The sequence below is a fragment of the Perca flavescens genome, chromosome 19 (genome assembly GCF_004354835.1).
Source record: "Perca flavescens isolate YP-PL-M2 chromosome 19, PFLA_1.0, whole genome shotgun sequence".
Taxonomy (NCBI): Eukaryota; Metazoa; Chordata; class Actinopteri; order Perciformes; family Percidae; genus Perca; species Perca flavescens.
In genome coordinates, this window is record NC_041349.1 from 13585213 (window position 1) to 13610324 (window position 25112).

Genomic DNA, 25112 nt, shown 5'->3' on the forward strand with positions numbered 1-25112 from the left:
ACCATAGGAGCACATGCACTCATTGTTTCCCACTATTGGTACATTCACCTCCTGCAGGATGTCGGAAGATAAATCTAAACAATGGATGATAAACCATGATTTCAAAAGTTAAGATTCAAATTGGTGTGCAAAAAAAGACAATACAAACCTATATGCATCATCATGTGATAAAAGTGAGCAGTCTGTGAGCTTACCAGTCTGAGTAGCAACAAAGCCAGTGACCCAGCTTCCAAGCCCGGTGTTGAAAGTGCTGTTTGCTGAGGCCAAGCAGACCGGTTGTATGTAGTCTGTAAAAGTCCCAGGCGCCGACAGCTTCAGGAGACATATGTCGTTGTCGCTGGTCAGAGAGTTGTATGAAGGATGGGATTCGATCCTAACAAGTCTCCGTGACACTTCATTCAGGTTTGGACCCATCTGGCTTTGGCGGCCCAGATAAACCTTTGTGTTTTTGAGGTCATCTCTTGAAGACAAATGAGTGAAATTGAGTAAATTTAAGTACATTTTTCACTGTTGCATTTGAGTTCTTCAAGTGTCAGTGCTTTAGGCCCTATTTACACTTGTACTAACTAATGGTCCATATCTGGATAATGAATCTGACAGATATAAAAAGAAAATATATATGTATAAGAAACATATTCCTGTAAGAAAATGGTCTTGCTGTATGGACTGCATTTACATCTGATAAAAATGCAAGCCAGACAACCTCCAGATGTGGCAGGTAGATGCTTGGCATCGATGACCATTACTCTCATCTAATAACAGTACGTTTAAAATGACTGAGAGATTTAAGATAAATCAAATACCCTGTACCACTGACCACCTTAAAAGCCTACATAAATTCCTTGAAGTTTTTCCCTTTGTCACCAAATCAAAATTGTTCTAATTTGTAGATTTTGTTTGGTTAAGAAACCTCAGAAACTGTTTAAAATGCATTCATTATTACATTGATCTCCCTATCTTAGTCTTGGTAAGACTTTGTGCTTTTCTTACTGTGAATGTTAGTGGGGTGTTTAAGTTTCTGGATATGTAGACATACATTCTTAGCTTCAACCATGATGACGGGTGACGAGAAGCAATGTGTAGGATGCATTGTGACAACAAATTTTCAAAACATGTTTTCACTTCCTTTTAGAAAAAAGAGGTGAAAGTGGTAACACGGCTGGCCTGCATGTGTAGATTTTAGTTCTGATTATTGTGAAATGTTGTTAGGTGAAACCAAGTTAAATCAACTTGCAATATTAATTAAAATGTGCTGTCCCTGATAAATAAAGTATAAAGGAAGTAAGGGTTTTTCAACGAAGGCCCGGTTGGGGCGAGTCACAGAGCATCAATGTAGAGCCCAGTAGCTTCTGTGATAACAGAATCATGGAATCGCGAAATTAAGAATCCAAAAAAGCTATATAACAGATTTCATAGGGCCCTCCATTAAATCAGTGCTAAAAGCTAACCGGAAATTTGAAAATATGACTAAAGTCTAGGCTGCGTCTCATTTCTCTGTCTTAAGGCTCTTATATATAAACTCATCCAATCCTAGGCGCACCATTGTGACGTCAAAATGACGTAATATCCTGCCGGCGCGCACGAGCAGAGGTCACACACGTAAAGAGGATGCCCAGTGCCGGAAAATCTGGAAGAACCTTCGCGACCAATTTGTAAAGGCAAAAAAAAAGGTTGCAAGAAGTGGTGCAGCAGGAGGACACAGATCTGCACCAATCATGGTTGAAGAATTTTGTAAAACGCAGGCCGACAGAAACAAATGTTGAGGTAAGCAGAACATGTTTGTTTTTTATTATTCTTGGTTCAATCAGCTGGTGTCTGTCTTTCCATCTGGTGTCTGTCGCGCTGGTTGTATAATTCGATCAGCTGGTGTTTAAATCGGCATTATTTTTCTCCTGTCAGAATTATTTAATTTGAATTATATTTCTAAAGCCTAAAGTTTGAATAGCCCGACGTTGAAATTGAGGTTGTTGTGATGTAGGCCTATATATTAACGTCGTTGTTTTTACATCAGATGGGCAGCCCAGCGGAGGTTTCACAGATGTGCGGCCCAGCATCTACACTGTGTGGTCCATCAGAGTCACAAGCCTGTGGCACAGAATCAATGAGGTCCTCCTCACCACGCCGGTCGACCCCACCACCCCTCGCCATCCCAATTTCCCCCATCGTCCTTGCTGTTCCGACAGGAGAGCATCCACATCTCTCTCTGCGTGCACCCCGACAAGGAGGAAGAGACGGATGGCACAAGATGACGTGGTGGTGGCACATCTGATACAGCTCAAAGAGCACAGGGAGACTATATGGGCTCAATTTGAGGAGAGCCAGAAGTGTTTACGGCTTGCGACGTCTCCTCCTGCGGATGGCTTTTTCAAAGTCCTTCAGGATACGATGGAGAATGTTGATCCCCAGGTGCATGATTGACTGAAAATGAAACTGTACCAGCTGTTGTTTTAGCACACCCAGCAGCACCCACGATGAATGCACATTTTAATGATACTGCCTATAGTCCTACTATATTTTATGAGCATTCTTTCTTTATATTTTCTACTTTATTGTGTGTATTTTATTTTTTGTATATTCCGTTAATAAACCTTGGTTTTACAAAAGTGCTGTCTGCTCTTTTTGTGGTCAAAGACGAGTGAAATGACTTGGCGTAATGCTCAAAACGGCATTACGTTATAAAAACAGATTATTAAGTTTATTAAGAGTCCTTATACTCAGCTCCACCCACAGTTTCCTACTTTCCATTAAGTCAACATAATAAGTATTTCATTTTCATCAACTTCCCCACATTAACAATAACATAAACCAGGAAGAAGTTCTGCCTGAGGCCATAAGAAGAAGTACATTCTTGATGCAGGTTTGTGGTCTGGAGCTTGCCTGCTAGCAAGCGTTATTGAGGTAAAAGTCACATCAAATCCGCCTTGGTTGTTCACCCTGTGGCCGCATTGAAAAAAATCTGATCAGTGTCTGATTCAGGACCACATATGGAAGTGGCCTGAATCTGATTTGAAAAAATCAGATGTGGGCTAGATTTGAGTGTTCACACTACTTCTGAAGAAGTCTGACCTGGTCACTTGACTCCAGAATATCGGATTTGGGCCACTTTTGCCTGCAGTCTGAACATAGCCTTATAAATAATAAATAAATAAACAAATGACATTGTGCCTGTACACAATGTCATTTGTTTATTTATTTATTATTTATAAGGCTATGTTCAGAAAGACTTGTATTGCAAACTGCATAATGACATAAACCTTTAACAATAGACTTGGTGACTGCCCTGTTGTCAACATTGAACTAATGGAGAACTAACTTAAGTGCAAAGGAATGTCATTGAATTGCCTTGTTGCTGAAAGGTGCTGTAGAAATAAAGTTGCCTTGCCTTACAACATCAGCCTGTCAGTCAGTCACCAGGGCACAGAAACCACTGTTGTGCCCGCTTGTCTCACAGGAAGTGTAAAACAACAGCACCGCGACCGCTTTTGACTCTCCATTAATATCAAAATTAATTATTAATTATCGTCTGCGTGAAGTTTTGAAAAATTGTAACCACACTTGAAACCACTTTATCGGCATTGCCGTGACTCACTGTGACTTCAACAAAACTGCAGAGCTGATGTAGTTTGCTCAAGTTTACTGTGTGTGTCTGTGTGTGTGTGTGTGTCTGTGTGTGTGTCTGTGTCTGTGTGTGTGTGTAATGACCAACTTCCATGATAGTTTGTTGCACCTGGGACCTCTTTCACTTTTAAGGCCTGGGCAAACCAATAAGCAGTGACTCTTGTGCATCGAGTTCTATTGTTTTTTGCAAATTACTGTTAGATACAGTCCACTTTGGTAAATAGAAGCAATCTTATTTTTCTTCCTGTAACAACATTATACCGACATAAAAGAACATACAATTATAATTATTTGGCTGGTTTTATACACACAATTAATAGGCAAGGTAATTAAAAAGCAAGACTTCTGTGTAAAACAAACTTAGTTAATTAACTTTGTTAATATTATCAATGCTTGGTCCCACACAGTCCACAGTTCTTCAATAGAGGAAGCAATCGTAGCTTATCAGCCGTGTTGCACTATTAACTTTAATTCCCTCGAAGGATCTGGATTTTAACTGAATTTGAACAACAAAACCTGAACTGAACAAAACCAAAGGTCACAAGAAATTCTTTAAAACGAGTCGGACCAGAAAACTCATGGTGGTTAAGCCTATGATACGCCTTGTATTCACAATACAACACAACTTGTGAAAGGTGGATAATGTCAACTATTGTTATGCATGAGTGATGGTTATTATACAGTTTAACTGAGTTTATTGTGTTTTAAACTTCTCATTTTTTCTACCTAAGGGTTTTACATTATGTCCGGTGTCTGACACATAATATGAAAGTTCAAAGATGTCCTAATCTTTTGTTGTCATATGATTAACAAATAGTTATTTAGTACCATGTAATGCTGATATACAGGTCTGCCAACTCTCAGGCATTGGTTCGAGTGACTCACGCAATTGAATCTTTTCAGATGTTCTTATACCAACTCCTAACAACAAAACCAGAGCTCGCAAGAAATGTGACCTTTGGTCATGGTAGTTAGTCTATGATAACATCTGTCATTTGTCACCTTTTGACAGACAATGTAAAATATTTACTGGTCTGCCAAGTTTGCTCTGTCTCCCTCTGCACGTGTAACTAAACACACCCACATATCGTCGCTGTCGGGCAGAAACATGTTTCTCCATATTTCGTGATTTTTATATATTGTCATAAGTCAATGCTATTGGTCACCCTTTACACCTGTCTGTTGGTTTCTACAAATATTTAAACAATTTCATCTGACTTTATCGTAGTTAAAAAGCTCAATAAAATGTTTTCAAATTAGTTTTCTTTTTTTCATTTCCTGAAAATGGTTTTGGACATACAAGCTTTTCACCCAAAAGCGACGATATCCTCTAAATATAATTCAAACACAACCAGTAGGCGCTAGATGTCGCAGGGTTTTTCCTGGCTCAGAATGGGCCTTTGGGGGGGGAGACATTTTAGGTGGGGGGTGTGGGGTTCCTCCCCCGTGAAATTTTGAGCATCAAATACTTTATTTCCTGCATTCTTATACATTTTTATGCACCAATTTATGGTATTATGTCAAGGAAAACACAAAATTCAGGAGCCAGTTGGCAACTTAAAACAAAATTATAATGGAATATAATGCAGTAAGAGGGCTTTTGCATCCAAGACTTTTGTCTGGATCCGAATACCTTTGACCCCAAAGTCCAGTTTGTTTAATTATTATGAACAGGACATGACAGTAACTTTTTTCCCAAGGAGCATATTTTGCTCCTAAATTGAAAAATGTAGGAGTGACTTACATAATACCTCTTTCACACCCAGGGCTCAACCAGGGTTATACCCAGGTTGACTGTGTGTTTAACCCTACTCAATCGACTCGGCTTTGCGCCCCAGGTCGTGAGGAGGGTTGGATCAGGGTAGGACTAGGGTCAAATTCAACGTGAATTGCACACGACCTGGGTCGCTAACAGCCGGGGTGGGACAAATTAGGTGATTGGTTGGAAATGAGTGTGTCACAGGTGGCCACTTTGAAAAAACAACACAGATTTTTTCTCACTGTGCTTTATGCTGGGTTTTCACAAGCACCTTCAATAACAGCAGAGTGGAGCGGTTCAATTCATTCCCTATGAGTAGGGTTGGGTACCTTTCGCATCTGAACCAATACCACTACCGATACCTGAAATTCGGTTCCTGGTACCCAGCGGTACTTTTTTCGGTACTTTCCCTCTGTAATTACTAAAAAAATATTTCAGTTGTAAAAATAATTCCAAACCTATTTACTTAGAACATTGTTATTTATTTAGAATATTTTACACTGAGAGAAATTAAACAAAATAAAAATAAACCCCTCCCTCTCTCCTCTCAAACCCATCCCTACAACCTATTAAATTGAATAATTATTAATTTCTTACTCACTGTAACTTTTATTCTTGTATTTGTATATTATTCAATTTTAGCCGGTTTTATTTTCATCATGACCGTTTTAAATTGCTCTTTAATGTTTTACGTAAAGCACTTTGAAATGCCTGTCAGTCACTCCCCAGGGCACAGAAACCACCGTTGTGCCTGCTCGTCTCAGAGGAAGCGTAACGTCAACAGCTCCGCGACTGGCTCTGCGATAAGCTTGTTCTTACTCTCAGGTACCAAAATTTGGCACCGTTTGATTTTACGTGAACCAATACTCTGTAGTATCGACGTGATTCGGTCGGTACCAGTAAAAGTACCGGGTTCGGTACCCAACCCTATCAATGAGAACAGTATGCTGACAGAGTGCCGGAATTGTCACTATTCTGCTGTTAGAAAGTTGAGCCTAACAGCCGAGCGTCCGCGTCCAGTCAAAACAAAGCCGCGTCGCTGGCTTATCAGCGCCAGCTGAATTTGTAGAATGTACGGCTGACTGCTGAAAATCATTGGTTTTGGCGCTGATGATTTTCTTTTGGCGCTGGCTAAAGACCTCTTTGTGGGGCACCCAAACTTTCTCTATGCAGGAAACCCTGGATGTGTCTGGCACTCGATCATGCATTATTACACAGTAAAGATCAATGCATCAATTTTTTTTTTTTGCTGCAGCTGGCAGCATATTTTTCACGCCTCCATAGAGAATAAGCTGAGAGAGGGGTTTTAGGTACCACTTTATTATAACCATCTTTAATAAATGGTTAATAGCCATCCAAATAATGTTTGACTGTTTACAGACAATTTCTTAAAGGTTTTCAAATAATTGACATATTTAATAATATATAAAATGTACCATTTATTAGTGATGGTATTATAAAGTGTAACTGAGTTTATAAACCTTAGTTTTCCTGAAAATGTAGGTTTATTGTGTTTATACTACTCATATTTTGTATGAAAGGGTTTTACATTACGGAGTGTCTCTTTGCACCCCCGGTACGAATAGCCTCGGCCACACAGCTGAGCTATTTAACCCTGTGACGTAACAACAAAAAAACGTTGCTCGCGTGCACCGAAATCATGGTGGACGTTCATTTTCCTTGACCGCAGAAACTGCATGAGAAACTGGCATATTTGGAAAGTTTGTCTCTAAAGTTTATAACAATTGAATTTCTAGCGGAAAATGGATACTACAGTTGCGCTTTCTGTCTTCAGTGAAACTATACAACCGTTAGTTTGTTAGTTAATACCTATTTTTTTGTATACAGTATGGTTACCTAGCAACCGAGGCTTGAAGACACCAAGTGGTAAATAGCTGTACAACATTCTGTAAGAACTGCTAAGTAAGTGGTTAGAACACTGAGCTTAGGTCTGGGAGTCTAGAGTTTGATTCCCCTACGAGGTGATCTTGCTTATTTCATTTTGGATTGGATAATTTGCATGCCATTGTGCAAGTCAGGGCCTGCAAACGTGACATTTCTTTTGCAGGGTGGTAGGGGAAGACTCATGAATATGTCTGCTCTGGTTGGGTTGGTTAGGTTTAGGCAAGAGGAGTGGGATTGGTTATGGTTAGGGTAAGAATGTCAGGGCGATAATATTCCAAAAAGGTGTAATACATGAGTAGTATGGATAACTGTGTGTAAATATATGCCAAGGTACTGTAAATGCACAGGGGTGCAAATAGCATACATTGATATTTGTACCAGACGGGGTATTAATAGAACACATTGCTGTGTGCACCGGCGGGGTACGAATAGCATTCATTTCTAATTTCACCAGGGTACGAATAGCATACACTGCTAATTGTACCAGGGGTGCAAATAGCCTCACCCTTTACATTATGTCCGGTGTCTGTCACATAATATGAAAGTTCAAAGATGTCATAATCTTTTGTTGTCATATGATTAACAAATAGTCATTTAATACCATGTAATGCTGATATACTGGTCTGCCAGTTCTCAGGCATTGGATCGAGTGACTCGCGCAATTGAATCTTTTCAGATGTTCTAATGCCAACTCCTAACAACAAAACCAGAGGTCGCAAGAAATTCTTTAAAACCAGTCGGACCAGAAAACTCATGGTGGTTAAGTCTATCATAAGCCCTGTCATTTGTCACCTTTTGACAGACCATGTAAAAATATAAAAATATTTACTATGACACAAACACACCCACATATGTTCTGAACATAAGTCAAACAACTGGTGGTAATTAACGCAGATATGTTTAGCGCTCATACGACACGAGACAACACCATCTCTCTCTCTCTCTTTCTCTCTCTCTCTGCACGTGCACACACACGCACACACACACACACACACACACACACACACACACACACACACACGCGGTTCTGGTGGTTGATGAACGCAGGTGTGCTGTTTAGTGGAGGGCCGGTGGGTAGCGCACTGCCATGAGTCCATGAGGCTAATGTCTGATTACTCCACATTTTCATTGTGATATTTTGTGATTAAATTCTGAATCTGCAATGTTCTCTGTCAAATCTGACCCCTCACAGCCCTCTCTCTCTCTCTCTCTATCTCTCTCTCTCTCTCTCTCTCTCTCTCTCTCTCTCTCTCTCTCTCTCTCTCTCTTTTTTTTGCACACACACACACACACACAAACTGTCCGGTTCTGGTGGTTGATTAACGCAGATAGGTGCTGTTTAGCTCTCATAATGGGCCATTTGGGTAGTGCACTGCCCTGAGTCCATGAGGCTAATGTCTGATTACTCCACATTTTCGTTGTGATATTTTGTGATTACATTCTGAATCTGCAACGTTCTCTGTCAGGTAGCCTAAATCAGTAAGTTAGTAGTAGGGTATACAGGTGAGTTGCATTTGAAGTGGTTTGGGGTCCTTCTGAAAGTAATTTTGGGGTAGGCTACAATTTGGTTTTGATGAATTCTACAAGCAGCAATTCCACAGGCCAAGTAATTGCCCGTTCCAAACAGCACATTTTCACCGGGCACTGCCTTAGTATTTAAAACATCACACTGTGTGTGTGTGTGTGTGTGTGTGTGTGTGTGTGTGTGTGTGTGTGTGTGTGTGTGTGTGTGTCGGAGCGCTGCTCTCTGTCAATATGCAGAGAGGACAGATATGCTTGTTCTTACACGCCCGGAATGATACCAAACTTCTACAGTAGTACAAATAGTTTCTGTACTTATAAAACATTAGAAAGTTTGTAACTACACCAGAAGTATAAATAACACTTGCCTGATGGATAATCCCCTTGGTTGCTACCGCGTGAGGTCCTGCACAGAGCACAACATCTATTGCTTTTAAACCAGGATATATACAACTGTGTGGCATCTTGTCCTATCGCCTCACGCTGCAGTAGCTGCTTCTGCTGTTCACTCGTTTCTTGATTCTTCTTTACCAGTAGTCTCTTCCGGCAATAGCTGTGCTCTGTGCGTGATCTAGCGCGATAGCAGCTGAGAGGAGTATCCATCAGGCAAGTGTTATTTAAATATACTTCTGGTGTAGTTGCAAACTTTCTAATGCCTCGTTTCATAAGTACAGACACTATTTGTACTACTGTAGAAGTTTGGTATCATTCCGGGCATTATTAGCGGGGGGGTAATTTACGAGATACAAGCGTGGATCCGTTAGCGCCTGCACTAAGCTAACCAGCTGATAACGCTAACTTGACCAAAGTTATAACAATGGAAAAAAGCTTATGGGGGGGTGTTTGGCTCGAGGTCATGGTGCAAAGCAGCCTAGGATGAAATTACTCCAAACCATCACTTTAATATATTGATAAAATGTTTATGTGTGCAACAATAAACTTAAATTAAAATGTATTAACTATCAATTTACCATTTATGAGTGATGGTTATTATACAGTTTAACAGAGTTTATTGTGTTTAAACTACTCATGTTTTCTATGAAAGGATTTTACATTGTGTTTGGTGTCTGACACATGATATCAAAGTCTAAAGATGACGTAATCTCTTGTTTTCATGTGATTATCTAGTTGTCCTCCAATACCATGTAATGCTGATATACCGGTCTACCAACTCTCATGCGATGTTCTCTTTGCAGATGCTCTCATGCCATTTTCTTACACAGAGAGAAACAAACGTCTGACTGATAACTGCTGAGAAATCTGAAACTTGTGTGGAAATAATTAGGGCTGCAACTAACGATTATTTTAATAATCAATTAATCTGTCGATTATTTTTTTGATTAATCGAATCGGATAAAAAAACAAAAGCATTAATTTACATCAACTCAATACATACTTACATACTTGTTGTTTTAGTTAATAGTTGTGTAAAGGTAAGTAACCCAAAGAGCAGATACAGACAAGACACACACACAGGTTCACTTGAAGCTTATTCATTAAATTATTACCATCATTGTAGTAAGTGCAAGTTAAGTTCATTTATACACCACATTTAAACACAGCTTAAGATGACCAAGTGCTATAAAATAACTTTAAAATGAAATTAAAAAGTACAACACACACACACACACACACACATATTTGTCAACAATAACTGATACGGGACGAAGCACAGAATATCATATATACATAACAGATTGAAAAATGAATGGGCCACAAAAGGCAGGTTAATAAAACCGTGTCTTTTGTCTTGCAAACTATACCACCCCTGCTTTACTACTGTTATTAACGAGCTAACGCTAGCTTGTCATGCTAGTCAGCTGGATAGAGTAACCACCACACCAGCACCAGAAGAGCTACTGGAGGGACGTTACGTTCCTCACTGCAAAACGCAACAGAAGTAGGATTCTTTAGTGACTTTACCCTGCTGTTGAACTCCATTCCTCCTCATCAAGGACTCCAACATGTTTACGTTTTAGGTGCTGAATCATCACCGTGGTGCGCCCGTGCCATGCCGTGTCGCTTTTGCTTATCTTGCAATTAACACGTTTTCGATTTATTTAGTGTGAAATGCTCCCACACCTTGGATGACTTAGGTCATAGTGATTTCTCTGCCTCCGCCGTGTGTTTCAGAACAACATTACGGGTCTCTCCGGTCTCTCTCCGTATTTCCTCTACCCCCGCTCTGCTCTTTTTTCTTTTCTTTCGCGCTGCTCCACTCTGCGCTCGACGCAATTTTTTTTTTTTTATGTCTGCGACTGAGTGCCGTAATAGTTGCATGACCCAACAAATCCATATTGAAATTTGTTGATAATTCTTTTAATAATCGAATTTGATCGATTTTATCAATTCATTGTTGCAGCCCTAGAAATAATGACAGCAGGATAGGCCTACACGATATGATCCATATGATCATATTTATAACCTCACACAGTAAGTGATTATCAGCCCGTACTAGTCTTTATGTTTAAAGCTATAGTGCGTAGTTTCTGTCGCCCCCATGGGGAATTCTAAGTAATAACACCACTGTTGTTGCATCCATATGACACAAGCCTTCAGTGACTCTTCAGAAGAGGTGATAATCTTCACTTGAGTTTCTGAGCGCCGAAGACGGTGGACGACACCATGTTCTAAATGCAGCCAGAGCACTAAAGCTTTAAATTAATTAAAAATTGAACAGAATAAAATAAAGGTTGCATCCGTTACGGAGTTAAAAAAATAAATAAATCATAACTGTGTGAGAATGGAACAAAAGAAAGGAGCCAAATCAGCAGCTGCAGCAGAGAAGAAGCTGCAGGTGTGTCTGTTCACCTGTCTGCCTGAAGCTGAAGCTGCGAGGTGTGTTTGCGGCCACAGGAGGAAAACATTACAAGTTAGGCACTAAAGCTTTAAGTATTTGTTTTTCTTTTTTTTGTTTTCAGCAGCAGCTGAGCTTGCTTTAATCAACATGTTATCAATAATGCATCCTGTTTCAGATGTCCTTCCTCAGAATCAGCAGCTGTCTGTTCTTTCTCTCTGCACAGAGCGTTTATTGTCCTCTCTTTAGCTCCACAAGTCGATGGCGAGTTGCTGCTTTGTGCACACAAGAGGAAACTGCGGGCTCTGTTTTTGTGAACCCAGCGGCGTGTCCAGATTGCTGTCAGGTGTGCTCTGCCAAAGTGTGTCGGGATCGTTCCAAACGCATTTATTTATTTTATTTTTGGCGACGCTCCATTGGCACACCTGTGGTACATTTGGGCATACGGTGCAATAAGAAAGAAAGGTCCTAAGGGAGTTATTACTCAAGAGAGGTTTTAAGTGATCCATCATTTTTCGTAGAGTTGTGTGAACTGTTTGCAATGTGTCCGTCTCCCAAACACCTTTTGATGTGCAGAAGGAGTGGTGCAGAATAATTATTCGAAACGACACGTTTGATATGCACAAAAGCACTGAGGTTTCTGTTATTTTACAGCCGCCTGATGCTGGTTGCACAAAATGTGACACAATCCTTCCAGGTAGAGACAACAGACGGCGACTCCTGCTAGTAAAATGCACCAACTTTACAGATACCGAATTACAATTAATGTTCATATTACTTACATTCTACCCTCGTCCTCACTGGTGGTTTGCACACTTTCTTACCCACAGACAGTGTTGGTCATCTTACTTTAAAAAAGAAATTAGTTACAGTTACAAATTACTTACTTAGTAACACAGTTACCACATTGTAAAAGTAATTAGTTACTCAGCAAAGTAACTGTGACGTTATTTTTTATGTTCTATAACGCTGTTACGTTCTATAACATCTTTAACGTCAAAGATGTTGCTGACCCAAAAAATCGAGCGTTGCTTGTTTTAACAGAGTGGCTCCGTCTCCTTCGCTGGAGCTCACGCTAGCTGCATTTGGGCTTGGGGTGGGGTTAGCAGCAGCAACATGTTAGCATGTGTTGATGTGAGGTGCTTCATAAGATTGGAGTTGCTTGAGGCAGACATGGAAGTCTTTTTTTTTTCCCCTGGGCATAGCGTGCATGTTACATAAACATTCTTGTCTTTAATTTCAATGAGCGAGAAGAAGTGCCGGTACTTCCAGTTCAAGAATGCTACCTTTTGAATTTCCCTGGCTCGTCGCCATTGTCGCTGTCTTGTGTTTAGTGGTAGTCAGAGCGTGGAGTGAGACAGCGTGAGCACTAATATGTTGCACTGCAGGTCCACCCATCCCTGCTATTTATCAGAGGTTCACAATTGTGATGGACACAAACTTGTCAGGAGGAGCAGTGAGTTTACAGCTCTCCTTTGTTTGCAAGCAAGATACCGAAATCAGACCAGCCGATACAATGGCATCTCTGGGAAATTTAACATATTTTTCACGTAGGCTATGTTTTGCATGTTTTACAATCCTTAACAAGAAAACACATCCAATTGTGCAGCAGATTTAATTTGCTTTTGTCTTTATTGCAAAAATATGTAAATAAGATTAATGTCTAATTCTAACCCGAATCTCTTATCCAAGCCTTCTAAAAGCAGCAGGTCATGTATGTGATTCGTCTGCGCTCTCTTATGAGTGAGGCTGTAATTGTCAAATAAAGTTGAATCCATTTATTTAATCTTACATAACAAGCATCAGGGTATTGCATAATAACCACATGAACATTTGTGCACTTGCGCTTATCAAACTGATTAGTCATAATGTATTGTTCTATGCAGGGTCTTAGGTAATGAAGTGCAAATCATTTGGAGAGTTTAAGAGGGTCCAAATCATAAAACAACATTTAAACCGTTACAGCCAATCTTTACCCAAAAGTGCTGGTTTATAGAGCAATGACCACACACGTCACCTTCTTGTATTTAGTCTGGCAGAGTCTGACAAAAGTAACACCTGGGGCACCAGTCATTCAATAACCAATTTCAATACCTAAGGAACAAAGCTCATCAGCGTCAGTGAGCCAATAAGCATGCAGCATGCTTCTACCAAGATCTAATAGTGTTTGTGATTGGCTGTCTAACGTTACCCACTGTAGAGACACGCAGGAAAAACTCTACGTTACACAGAGATGGGCTCACGTAGTAGGAGCTGAAAAAATTTAGTTTATTTTTGTTAAAATGGATTTTATAAAATTGGTATCGAAAAAAGTATTGTTTAGGAACCGGTATCGAAGTCAAAGTATTGGTATTGGTACCGGTATTGAAAATATGTGAACGATACCCAGCCCTAGTGGGCAGAGGCATTTTGTTTTCAGCTTGTCTGTCCATCAGTCCCATTCTCAGGAACTTGATATCTCAGGAATGCCTTGAGGGAATTTCTTCAAATTTGGCACGTTGCCCACTTGGACTCGAGGATGATGATTAGAAGTTGGTGGTTAAGTACAAGGTCACTCTGACCTCACATAACATGTTTTTGTCCATAGCTCAACTATTCATATGCTAATTATGACAACATTTAAAACACATCTAGTAGGATAAAATGATAGTGATGACATTTTATACCCCAAAGGTCAAAGAGTTGACCAACAAGACGATGTGGAGAATTTTGTGTCAAAGTAAAAAGCAAAGTTTGCTGGGCATAAATCATGTGTGTGTATCATCACATACCTTTTTAAGTCAAGATTACACTCTCAAGATGGCATCGAAAAGCTTTGATTAGTGTCCTTATACTGCTTCCTTCAGATATCGTTGAGTGTAAGGTCAGCGTCAATGAAGAAAGGACGAATAAAAGTGTCCTAGAGTGCCAAGATGGACAACTACGGTAAAGGACAAGGCAAAGCAGAGAAGAGAAGTAGAAGTATGTATATTGATGGTAAGAATAGATTGACATGTGGAGGTTGTCAGGGGTGAGGAGAGGTTGATTGTTGCACTATATGCTGCGAACGGACTGGTTGTAATGACACTGATTAACTGATGCAGTCACATGAAACCTCATCCCTCTCAATCAGATGGACAGGGAGGAATATTGATTGGAGGTGAACAATGAATAGGGCAGGTCTCCTCTGCGTGTGTGTGTGCGTGTGAGAGGGAATTGGAGTCAAAGTGAAGTGGACTATGGTGTGTAATTGATTCAAGAACTGAATCCTTCTTTCTCATATTTTAACCTTCTTAGTTCAGTCCCTCCAGAAAAACGTTGTTTTTTCAAATACGCCGCACTTTCGCCGCATAAATTGCCGATTTCCGTGCAAAATATGCAGGGCTTGCATGATTTCATAATCCCCGCATTTTTGTTGCAAAAAAGTCACATATATCTTAGCAGAAAGTTAAAAAAATTACTTCACACAAGAGCAGCCATTTTCCCGCTGTTGCCATGGTAACGTTATGAAGTGACGTAATTACGCGACGTGAACTTCATTGAAAAGCAGGGTGTTGGAGGTTGAATTTGACATGTACTTTGAGTCTCTTAAGTTGGTATCCAATAAGCAAGCTATCTTAATATCTGATATTATCTGAAATTTCTTTAAGTGCTCCTGCTGTCTATATTATTAACGATTTGTCTGTCTCTTTTGTATCTTTTATTTCCCTCTGTTTAGACTATTACTTTTATTTTTACTTTCATATTATATTATTTGTATATATTTTTGTATGTTATTTGTTTACGTATTGCGATGACTGAATATCTGTAAACTATTTTTTGAAATAAAGTAAAAAAAAAAACAAGCAGGGTGTTGGGGGAATCACTTTTATTTTTGCAAGTTCCTGCAATTTTTGCAATTTCATCGCATAAAATCGCATTTTTTAAGAAAAAGTGCCGCATAATCAAGGAATTTTGCCCGCAACGATCACAAAACAACTTCGCATTTTTCTGGAAGGACTGTTAGTTATTTTTGTCATACTTACAGGGATGGTCAGTGACATCCACTCAACGTCCAGCTGCATTTATTATGAAGCTCAGTCTTTGACTGATGACACATGATGACACATGTGACAAGTTATCCCAACTAAATGTCCAAGTCTGACTCAATAATTATAATCACCAAGCTGTCATGCAGCTCGTGTTCCTAAACACACTGCTGTGAAAAACCAGGTCAGCCTATTAATGTTTCCCGAGACATGAAAAGAAAAAATTAATTGAGTCGGTTACAAAGCAGTCAGAAAAAGTTTCAGTTCATGTGATCTTTTATAATAAATAATAGGACTGGACGCGCTCAACTCACGTAGATACTTAGAAAGCTTTGACTTCTGACAGACTTCTGCTCTTGGAACGGTGCTACAGTACCAACGTTCATTATAGATATAGTAAATAGTACAAGTGTGATTGAGCACTAAAGCTGTGGCTCTACAATAATTGGTTCCTAGACACTGAATCCCAGTGATTTTGGAGATCTTGACTTATCTCTTATGCCAGCAGGAGGTTGACATTTGTGGTTTTGAAGGAAATATCTCAACAGCTATTTGATGGATTGCCATGACATTTGGTACAGTCATTCATACATTCCTCAGGATGAGTTGTAATAACTTACATATAGCACCATGACCAGGACAAAATTTCAATTTGTCCAAGACTTTATTATATGACCAAATATCTTTGTCTTTTGACTTTGTGTTTAGTGCTTATTAGCAAATGTAAGCATGGTAACATGTTAAATTAAGATTGTAAACATTATACCTGCTGAATATTAGCATAGTGTCGTTGGGCCTCATTCACCAAAAATGTATTCATTATTATGCAGACTGATCTCATGAATTGGCGTATGTATGTCACGCCAATTTGTATTCCGTTTTTGCGTGATATCAAGACGCATAATCGCATTTTTGCGTGTATATCAACGCAAATCGGCCGCCATTGACCTACGTTGCGAGTCAATTTCCGCCGTAGCGAGTAGTATAAAGGAACGGGGGACTGAGTAAGAAGGTAGGTTGGGGTGGCGGATGGGTAAAACACAGGACTTTCACCAGGACTTACACCCAGGAGAGCTGGGTTCGTGTCCCGCATGCGGTGATTTTTCTGCCTTTTTTTTATTTTTTGTTTTAATAAGCCTTACCCAATGTTTCTTTCCTAAACCCAACTATTTATTGTGTTCCTAAGCGTGTTTCTTTCGTTATTTTCTGTGTTTTTGTCACTGTTTTGTTACTAAAGCCTTTCCCTGTGTTCTTTTCCTAAACCCAACCATTTTATTTATTTATTTATTTTTACAGGCGTGTGACGTTGTTCTCGCGATAGTACGTCGCGTTCTCACGATAGTACGTCGCATTCTCGCGATAACACGCAACGTGGCGAGGCCACGTGGTGGGTATGTTTACATCAGCTGTATACAGCGTAGGCATACATGTGGATAGCTGAAAATGCGTACAATAACACCATTTTGCTTTATGAAAGTGGCGTGTATATTTACGCAAAGTCATGATGCCATGTTGCATTATGGATAAGTGTTTGGTGGGATTAGTCATGAAAACTTGCTCTTTCCTCCACAAGTTAATGCTTTTCTATAAATTTGTAATGGTTGTTTTGCTTCCCATAGTAACAAAGACTTCAAACCAAGCATTGTAATTGCACACTGAGTTACACAATTTTCCTAAAACCTTTTGGCAAAGCATGCACCATACGACCGCCATCTTGGCCACACAGGCAGCCAAGTTTTTAACACATGCATTTCCCAGTTTTTGAATAGTCTGTACCTTTGGCAGACATTAGCCCCCGGTGCTGATGAATCACAGTCACTGCCAATTTCCATATTTCTCTCCCTCCACTTTCACTTAGAACAGCATCATTGCGATCAACTCATATTTTTTTTATGCAAATGCTCTCTTTGGTGTTCTGTAAATGAGGAAATCATGAATTATTTGAGTGATTGCAAAACTTTAGTTGCTCTTTAGAGGTTTTGGGCTGTAATGGGTACAAAACTGACCAGGTAGCGCAAGCTGAGTGTGCAAGACAACATGAGATATTTTGGGGAAAAAAGCTCAATACCAATGTCAAGAGACATTAAAGAATCAACCTGGACCACCCTCTCTTTTATCACACTGCTAGACTGTTTGGGACACTTAATGGAACTGAACCATCATTAAAGATATGTGTTTCACTTGTGCTTTTTCTTCTATGACAAGTCAAAATGTCTACACGCCATTGCAAGCTGCAGACAGGTAGTTCCTTTATTGTCAAGTTGCCAATTCTCAGTTCTTTAAGGCTCTTTATTTTAGAGGGAAATGAATGACACCAGGGCACTCTGTCTCTTACTGCTGGAATGAGCTCACAGTAACCCAGACGGAGTAGTTATATAGCCTACTTTATCACTTGAAACTCAAAGTAGACTTGTTGAAATTATGGAACTCGGCTGTTCTTTCCCCTTCAAACGCAACAATAGCCTTTACGAAACAATGACAAGATCGCTTTGCTCTCCTGTGACACGTCATTGACTATCTGCTTTCATTTCCGCTGCATTGCTGGGTGAATGGTGATGGGTTATGGTGAATGCACAGCCGCAGCTGTTGACTCCTTTATCTCAGCTTGTACATTTGTCTGTTCAATATATTGACAACGTCTTTACCCGTGCAAACAGCAGCCGTACTGATAATCCCCAGGCCAACAATAGTAATCAGAGTGTAGTGTTTACTCCGAGTGTGTGAATGAGTGGATGAGAATGAAGGAGCGATAGTACGTGTGTGTGTGTGTGTGTGTGTTTCATCGCTTGGCATCTGATTGCTTTTTTGTGGAAATGAAAATGTTTGCATCAATAATTGACAGAGTGCTGCATGTGCGTGTTTGCGTGTGTTTGCGCATCTACATTTTGATTAGTGATAGACCGATTAATCGGCCGACCGAGTCATCATGCTGATTAATGCCATTTGAGATAATACGCATTGGCCAATGCTTGTGTTCATGAGGCCAAAAAATGGAAAAAATAATTGTTCTGAAGGCACAGAAGACACTTGTTTGATTTTGTTTGTCCCCACCTAATTTTTATATGTAATAGGACACAATTTTATTAGGATGCTCTATCAAATAAAGCTAGCTCAGGAAAAAAAAGATAAGAAGGCGGAATAAGAAGCCCAGTGAGCATTTTTTCCTGTAATTACCTGACGAGGCAGCCATTCATTTCACAACTTGCTTTGTCAGTAACAGTCATAACAGTCAAATGACAAAGAATGATGCACAATATTATTATTGTCAGTTTAAGGTTGTTTTTTTTGTGAGTGTGTGTCTGCTGCAGAAGGTGTGTAGGACAAAAGGTTGCACGTTGCAGCCATTACGCCCCTCCCAAGCTACTTTACATTTGCTCATAAAAGTTTCCGGTATTTGAAACGTCTCATCGAGAATAGAAAGCAAAACACACAGAGCTGAAAAGCCAGTGGATGCTATTTTTCTGGATCAATGTGTTTTTGGTCTTTTGGGGCGGAATGCAATCAGATTAGCAGCTAACAAGCTATTTCATGCTGATTAGAAGTTGAAACGGGAAAACCTTTGGCTTCGTGCCGGCTGTACAGGCTCAGCTGAGGAAGACATTTACATAAACAGTGGAATAACGGAAGCGAGTGTGTGTGGGAGAGTTGGTGGGTATGAGTGTGTGATTGGTTTGAAGGTGTGAGTCAATGAGTGTGTCTGTGAGTGTGCGAGTACTGGAAGTGAATTGAAATGATAATGTGAGAAAGGATATGAATGACAAATTGTGTGTGTGTGTGTGTGTGTGTGTGTGTGTGTTTATTTGTTTCTGTTTTTGATGAGTCATGTAAGCGCTCTAACCTGACTCCGCCAGATGGATTGCTTCGCATTTGCTCGGCATATCCATCTGGGAACTTTTCGTTGGAGAACTTTTGGGATGAACCATCTGTCTATCACCTATGTTGGTGATAGACGGGCCAAATCAACCAATCAGATCCACGAAGCGTATGAAAATACCATCCACAAGCCCGCCCCTGCTGCTGCAGGCAAAGCATAGCTCGTTAGCTCAGCATGCAAGCAACATGTCGGTAAAGGATATTTGCCGTTTGTGTTACGAGAATTTAGGAATAAAAAGCACCATTTCAGGTTCCCGGACCATATTCCAAAAGAAGGATCCAAGAGAAAAAAAGCATTAACGAGCGGCTAACAGAATTAGGGCTACCACTGGCTGATAATACTGGTTAGCTGATTGGATAAACCATCGGTCTATCACCACCTAACCCACCTCAAAACCAACGCTGATTGGCCCGGTCGTTTGGCTAACGGCTCCAGATTTTCTCTGCCTCAAGATGCCAGACTGATCTGCGAGTGGAAAACTGGATCTCGCGAGATCAGGACGGTCTCACGAGGCTATAAGCGCTCAGCATGCCTCCGAAAGCCTGTGCAAGTAGGCATGTGTGTATTAAATCTGTGTGTGCAGAGCACTGGCATCTAGGACGCACAATATATCTTTTTTTTTTTTGCATTATTGTCATCGCAATATCATCCGGTGCAATATACACATCACGAAAGGCTGTGACATATTGGGATAGAGATTTTTTTTATGTTCGTTGAAAGAAAATACCTGCAGAAAACGGCACTTTAAAATTTAACTATCATTCTTTTTTTGTGCAGCCTTTTATGTTCAATTCAATGTTTGATTTGTTCAATAAAAGAATGTTGGAAATTATTTCCTTTCATTTGTTTTAAATTCAACAAGCAATTTGTGAAAGCAGCAGAAAGGCAGAAGAGAGTACATTTTAATAACTTAATTGTTTATTTATTGCAATTATCATTATCTCGATATTCAACGTTTTGCATATTGCATATTTTCCTCATATCGTGCAGCCCTACTGGCATCACTTGATGGCCTGTTACAAGGAAGCTTAAGTGTTCCTGTTTAAACATTAAAATCAGAGTGTGCAAAGGCAAATATCTAATAGTGGTTTTGCTTCTTTGGACAGATTTTTTCTAATTTCTCTATTTCTGTCTAACTCTCTGAAACACACCCACACTGACACACACCACACACGGAAGAACAGAATTTCCTTCTTGGGAGCACGCCATGATGTGATAGGAGGAGCCGGAGCGATCACTACCAATTATGACTCTCATCCTTTCTTTCTCTGCAGCTCTGTGACTCCCAGTGAAAGATGATGTGTTCAAAATTTGGATTTAGCAGCGGGGAAGCATTTGGTTGGCAGCCTCACAAAGACACACACACCAGAGTGCATTGACATTCTACTCTTTTCACGGCTAATTAATAGTGTTCAATATAATCTTTTTAGAGACTGCTCTGCCTGCCTGATGCTGCAAAAATAGCTGACCAAATTACTCCCACAGGGGAGCCAATGATACTTTTTTTCTTTCAGTCCTAGCCCCTCTCTCTTTACCCCACTTTCTGTGCCTCTCCCTCTCTGTGTGTATTGTTCACACATTTTACAGTTTCTAGATTGCTATTTGTATCAGATATTTAAGGGAATAATTCACCTAAAGTTTTTAGCTTGCTCTTTTGTGGGATGTATGATAGAAAAGCATTATTTGAATCAATATGGTAGATGCAGTACGATGCAATAACTTTTAATAAGTTCAGAAGTGAAATAAGTTATGTAAGAGTGGTATTTATAGTTTGGGAGTAATTGCCTTTCTGTTTCATTTGTAATTATTTATTGACAGAAAAAAGTTCAATTTCAGTAGTTGCAGCTTACTGTGATAGCAACATATGCACGTCAGTTTGGAACATGCAGAGCATACGAATGGACAAAGGACGTTCCTTTAAAGTGGGAACTCCATTGATTTTGAACATCACAACCTGTTTACAGGTATTGGGGAGGACTCCTAGTCTGACAAGCCAGACCCACATCAAGATGTCGGGTCTGGGAACTCACCATTGATAGGGCTCAATCCGAGGGGTGGGATAAACGGTTGTCTATCAAATTCCCTCTGCACGCAATAGTATAGCATTACAACCAGGCAGAGCAACGAAGAAGTGGAGCTAGTTGATAGATTAAACTTTTGCCGTATCTGGTCGGCAAAACTCCGAACACATCTTCCTTTCTAGGTGTAACTGTCTGAGGGACAGTGTTATAAAGATTTGCTCGTTTGGTCTATATTTCTGATAATTTCATATTTAAAAAACATTAAAAATCTAATAAATAAGAGTTTAAAAAGGGGATGTTCAATTTAAAATTGTACAAAAATATTTTACTTTAAAATAAGTGGGTTTGAATGTTGTTCTGTAGTACAAATGTCATTTTTGTATGTGGAGGTCAAATGACCAGAGTTTAATGAAGGCCACACCTGTGGCATTGTGGGTCGAAGACAGATAGAGAGCAAACGTGGCCGCAGAGACACATGTACGGCTTCAAATTAAGATTATGCACGGTTCAAGAGGCGCACACGGTAATTTTGCCCTTGTATTTCAGCCTTGTCACATTTATGTTTAATATTGTTGTACTTTCTTTACATTTACTGTATTGTTGTGAAGCTAACATTGTGGGCCCGTCTAGTTGGTGAAACGTGTTTCAGAGACTGTGAAATGACTGGTGGAATTGCATTTGACTTATTGTATTTTATGTGTTTATTTTTCTTTTAGTTTTCACGGTGTCTTACGATAAAACGTGGAAATAAATGAACAAGGACATCTGTATGATGCGTGGCCTTACTCAATTGGACCAGTGTATTTACAGTGAAAACGTAACGCCAGCATGGCCAAGAGTCTAAAGTGAGAGTCTTACTAAAGAGCAGCGGTGTCCGGGAAGAAAGAGAGAGAGAGAGAGAGAGAGAGAGAGAGAGAGAGAGAAGCATCGTTGAGGCAGCGTGTGACCGGACAAGAAGCGAGAGAAGTGGCGAGCTGATCCACGGAAGAAGGAAGGAGAGTCGTTCCTGAGACAGGGCGGAGAGTGCCGCGATTTCGCCAATAGAGGCCCCCACAGCGAGGACTAGCTCCGCAAATACCCTCTACTGGCCAGAGTGCAGAAACTGTTTCGTCCAGTGCTGTCAACACAAAACGGGCGGCTCCACAGACAGCGCCAGGTTTGATTGTGCTACTCTGTGCTTCTTTATGGACCTTTGTACAGTTTGAAAGAAGGGACTTGATAAACAAACTACTGGTTCATTAAGAGATTTCGCTCATTAATCCTTATAAGCAAAAAAAAAAAAAAAAAAAACTGGTTTATTAACGATAGGGTACTTTATTTGTTTTTATAGCCCAACTGTTGTTCCTGAGTTATCAGTGTAGGCCTAATTGTTATTAATGTTTTAATGTTATTGGTAATAGCTTTCATCTGAGAGTTCAAATACTCTTAACGAGTTGAGTGAATAGAAATAGTAGTCGATCGCAATGATAACTACATAGTTGTAAAGGGTTTACCTGTACAGTTAGTAATAATTTGATGTATACAGCGCATTTTCCAAAATCTGTGAAATGTCAGTTCAGGATGAAAAATCACCAAGTGCCAAATTAAGTGAAAAAATAGAGTCCCTGCAAAAGGAGTTAAGCAGTTTGAGAGTACAGTTAAAGGCACAAACAGAGGAAGCTGAAAGGGAGAGACTAGAAATATGTATAGGTGAAATTCTTGCTAAAATAGAGATACTAAAAATATCAACAGTTGAGCCTAGCTCTAACACCTCCCAGACAGACAACCTCAGGAGATCTTCACGAGAGAAAAGTTAACCCCAAAAATGCTGGAGCTGAAGCAACAAGAGACCTCTCAAAATGAGGGTAAATTCATAACACTGTATGAAAAATGGAAAGAGCAGGTTAAAGCTGCACGCATCAATCTTAAAGATGAGTGCTCTGATGAAGACTTGAGTGAAATGATGGATGCCGTGGAAGGGCTAGAGAAACAAGTTAAAGATGCGTACGTAAATGTACGATCTCAATCAACACCCTCTACTGAGATTAGAAGGAAGGTGGATTCCTGCTCAGCGGTATCAAGAGACTTGATGGAGCTAATGAAGGTACGCATGAGTGAAGTAGGGCAAGAGGAATTTGATGCTAAAGCAGAAAACGCAAGACTTCATGTGATACTGGATAGAGAGTATGCCCAGTCAATATTTGGGTCTTCAAAGACCAAATCTACGGTTCGTAGCCACCACTCAAACCGTTCTTCACAGTCATCAGAACAGCAAAGCATAACAGCAAAAAGGCGGAGTCATGCGCAGCTGGCCGCAAAAGAAGGTTGAAATAAATATGGAGGAGGCAATTGCTGCACAAAAGCAAGAACTTAAAAGACTGGAAAACCAGAGAGATCTTAATGTGATAGCTGCTAAGCTTAGGGCATACTCTGAAGCGGACTCAAATGAGATTTGCAGCGAAGACCAAGCAACACCTCCAGTACCACGTAAAGAAATTAAAAAGAAAAAAACGATAAGAATGATGATGAACAAACAACCAATACTAGCAAGGAATCATCATTAGTACAAGCCCTGCATGATGCAATGTTTCTTACAAGACTTCCTACACCTGAACCCTCAGTCTTTTTAGGAGACCCACTTAAGTTCTTAGAGTGGAGAACAAATTTCAAAGCACTAATAGAACGTCGATGTATAAATCCAGTGGACAGGTTGTTTTACCTGCAGAAGTACATCGGTGGTGAGGCAAGATCCGTAGTAGAAGGAGCCTTCTACAGAAAGGATGATGAAGCTTACAATCAAGCATGGGAAGCATTGAATGCTCGATACGGCCATCCCTTTGTGATCCAGTGTGCATACAGAGAAAAATTGAACAACTGGCCTAAGATTGGCTCAAGAGAGTCAGTGAAATTAAGACAATTTAGTGATTTCCTGACAGCATGCAGCAACGCCATGCCTCACATCAAGGGACTCCAGGTATTGAATGACTGTGAGGAAAACCGAAAGATCCTCCAGAAACTCCCAGATTGGTTGACCTCTCGCTGGAATCGCCATGTCACAAAGCAGCTGCAACAAACAGAGGAATATCCCAATTTCAAGGAGTTTGCAGACTTTTTAGCAAAGGAAGCAGATATAGCCTGCAATCCTGTGACATCCTTTCAAGCTTTAAAGTCTCCTGAAGAAAGGCCACTAAGAGATGTAAAACGTCCAAAGGCTAGTGCATTCAGTACAAATGTGAAAGCAGATACATCTGATAAATCAATGTCAAGTTTGAAAACAAACAGTGCTGTAGAGAACAGCTCAAAAGATTCAAATGGATCAAGGAAAGTGAGCATATCAGCATTCTCTTCTAACCCAGTAACATGCCTATGCTGTGGAGAGAGCCACTCCATCCACAAATGCCAGAAGCTCTCCGGTAAGCCTGCAGAGGAAAAGAAAAGGTTCGTATTAGACAATAACCTGTGTTTTGGTTGTCTTAGGAGGGGACACAATGCAAAGAACTGCAAGAATAAAGCAGCTTGTGGCATATGTAAGAAACCTCATCCAACACCACTTCACGAGGACCGATCTGCTACAGCAGACGCATCTTCTTCTCATGCTATGCAAGCAGAAGAAAACACATCTTCCCTTTCC

At 40.1% G+C, this 25112-nt stretch overlaps 1 protein-coding gene across 1 annotated transcript in view; it reads right to left on the reverse strand.

The window, feature by feature from the left end:
* Window positions 1–10761, reverse strand: part of LOC114545365 (chymotrypsinogen B-like) — an 18715-nt gene extending 7954 nt beyond the window's left edge. Inside the window, exons 1-3 of the mRNA XM_028563638.1 lie at window positions 10727–10761; window positions 195–460; window positions 1–74 (exon numbers count right to left, since the gene is read on the reverse strand). The exon at window positions 1–74 is cut by the window's left edge and continues 55 nt beyond it. Of these exons, the coding sequence (XP_028419439.1) occupies window positions 1–74; window positions 195–414 (294 nt within the window). The 5' untranslated portion in view covers window positions 415–460; window positions 10727–10761. The remainder of the gene's footprint in view (window positions 75–194; window positions 461–10726) is intronic.
* Between the last annotated feature and the right edge of the window lie 14351 nt (window positions 10762–25112).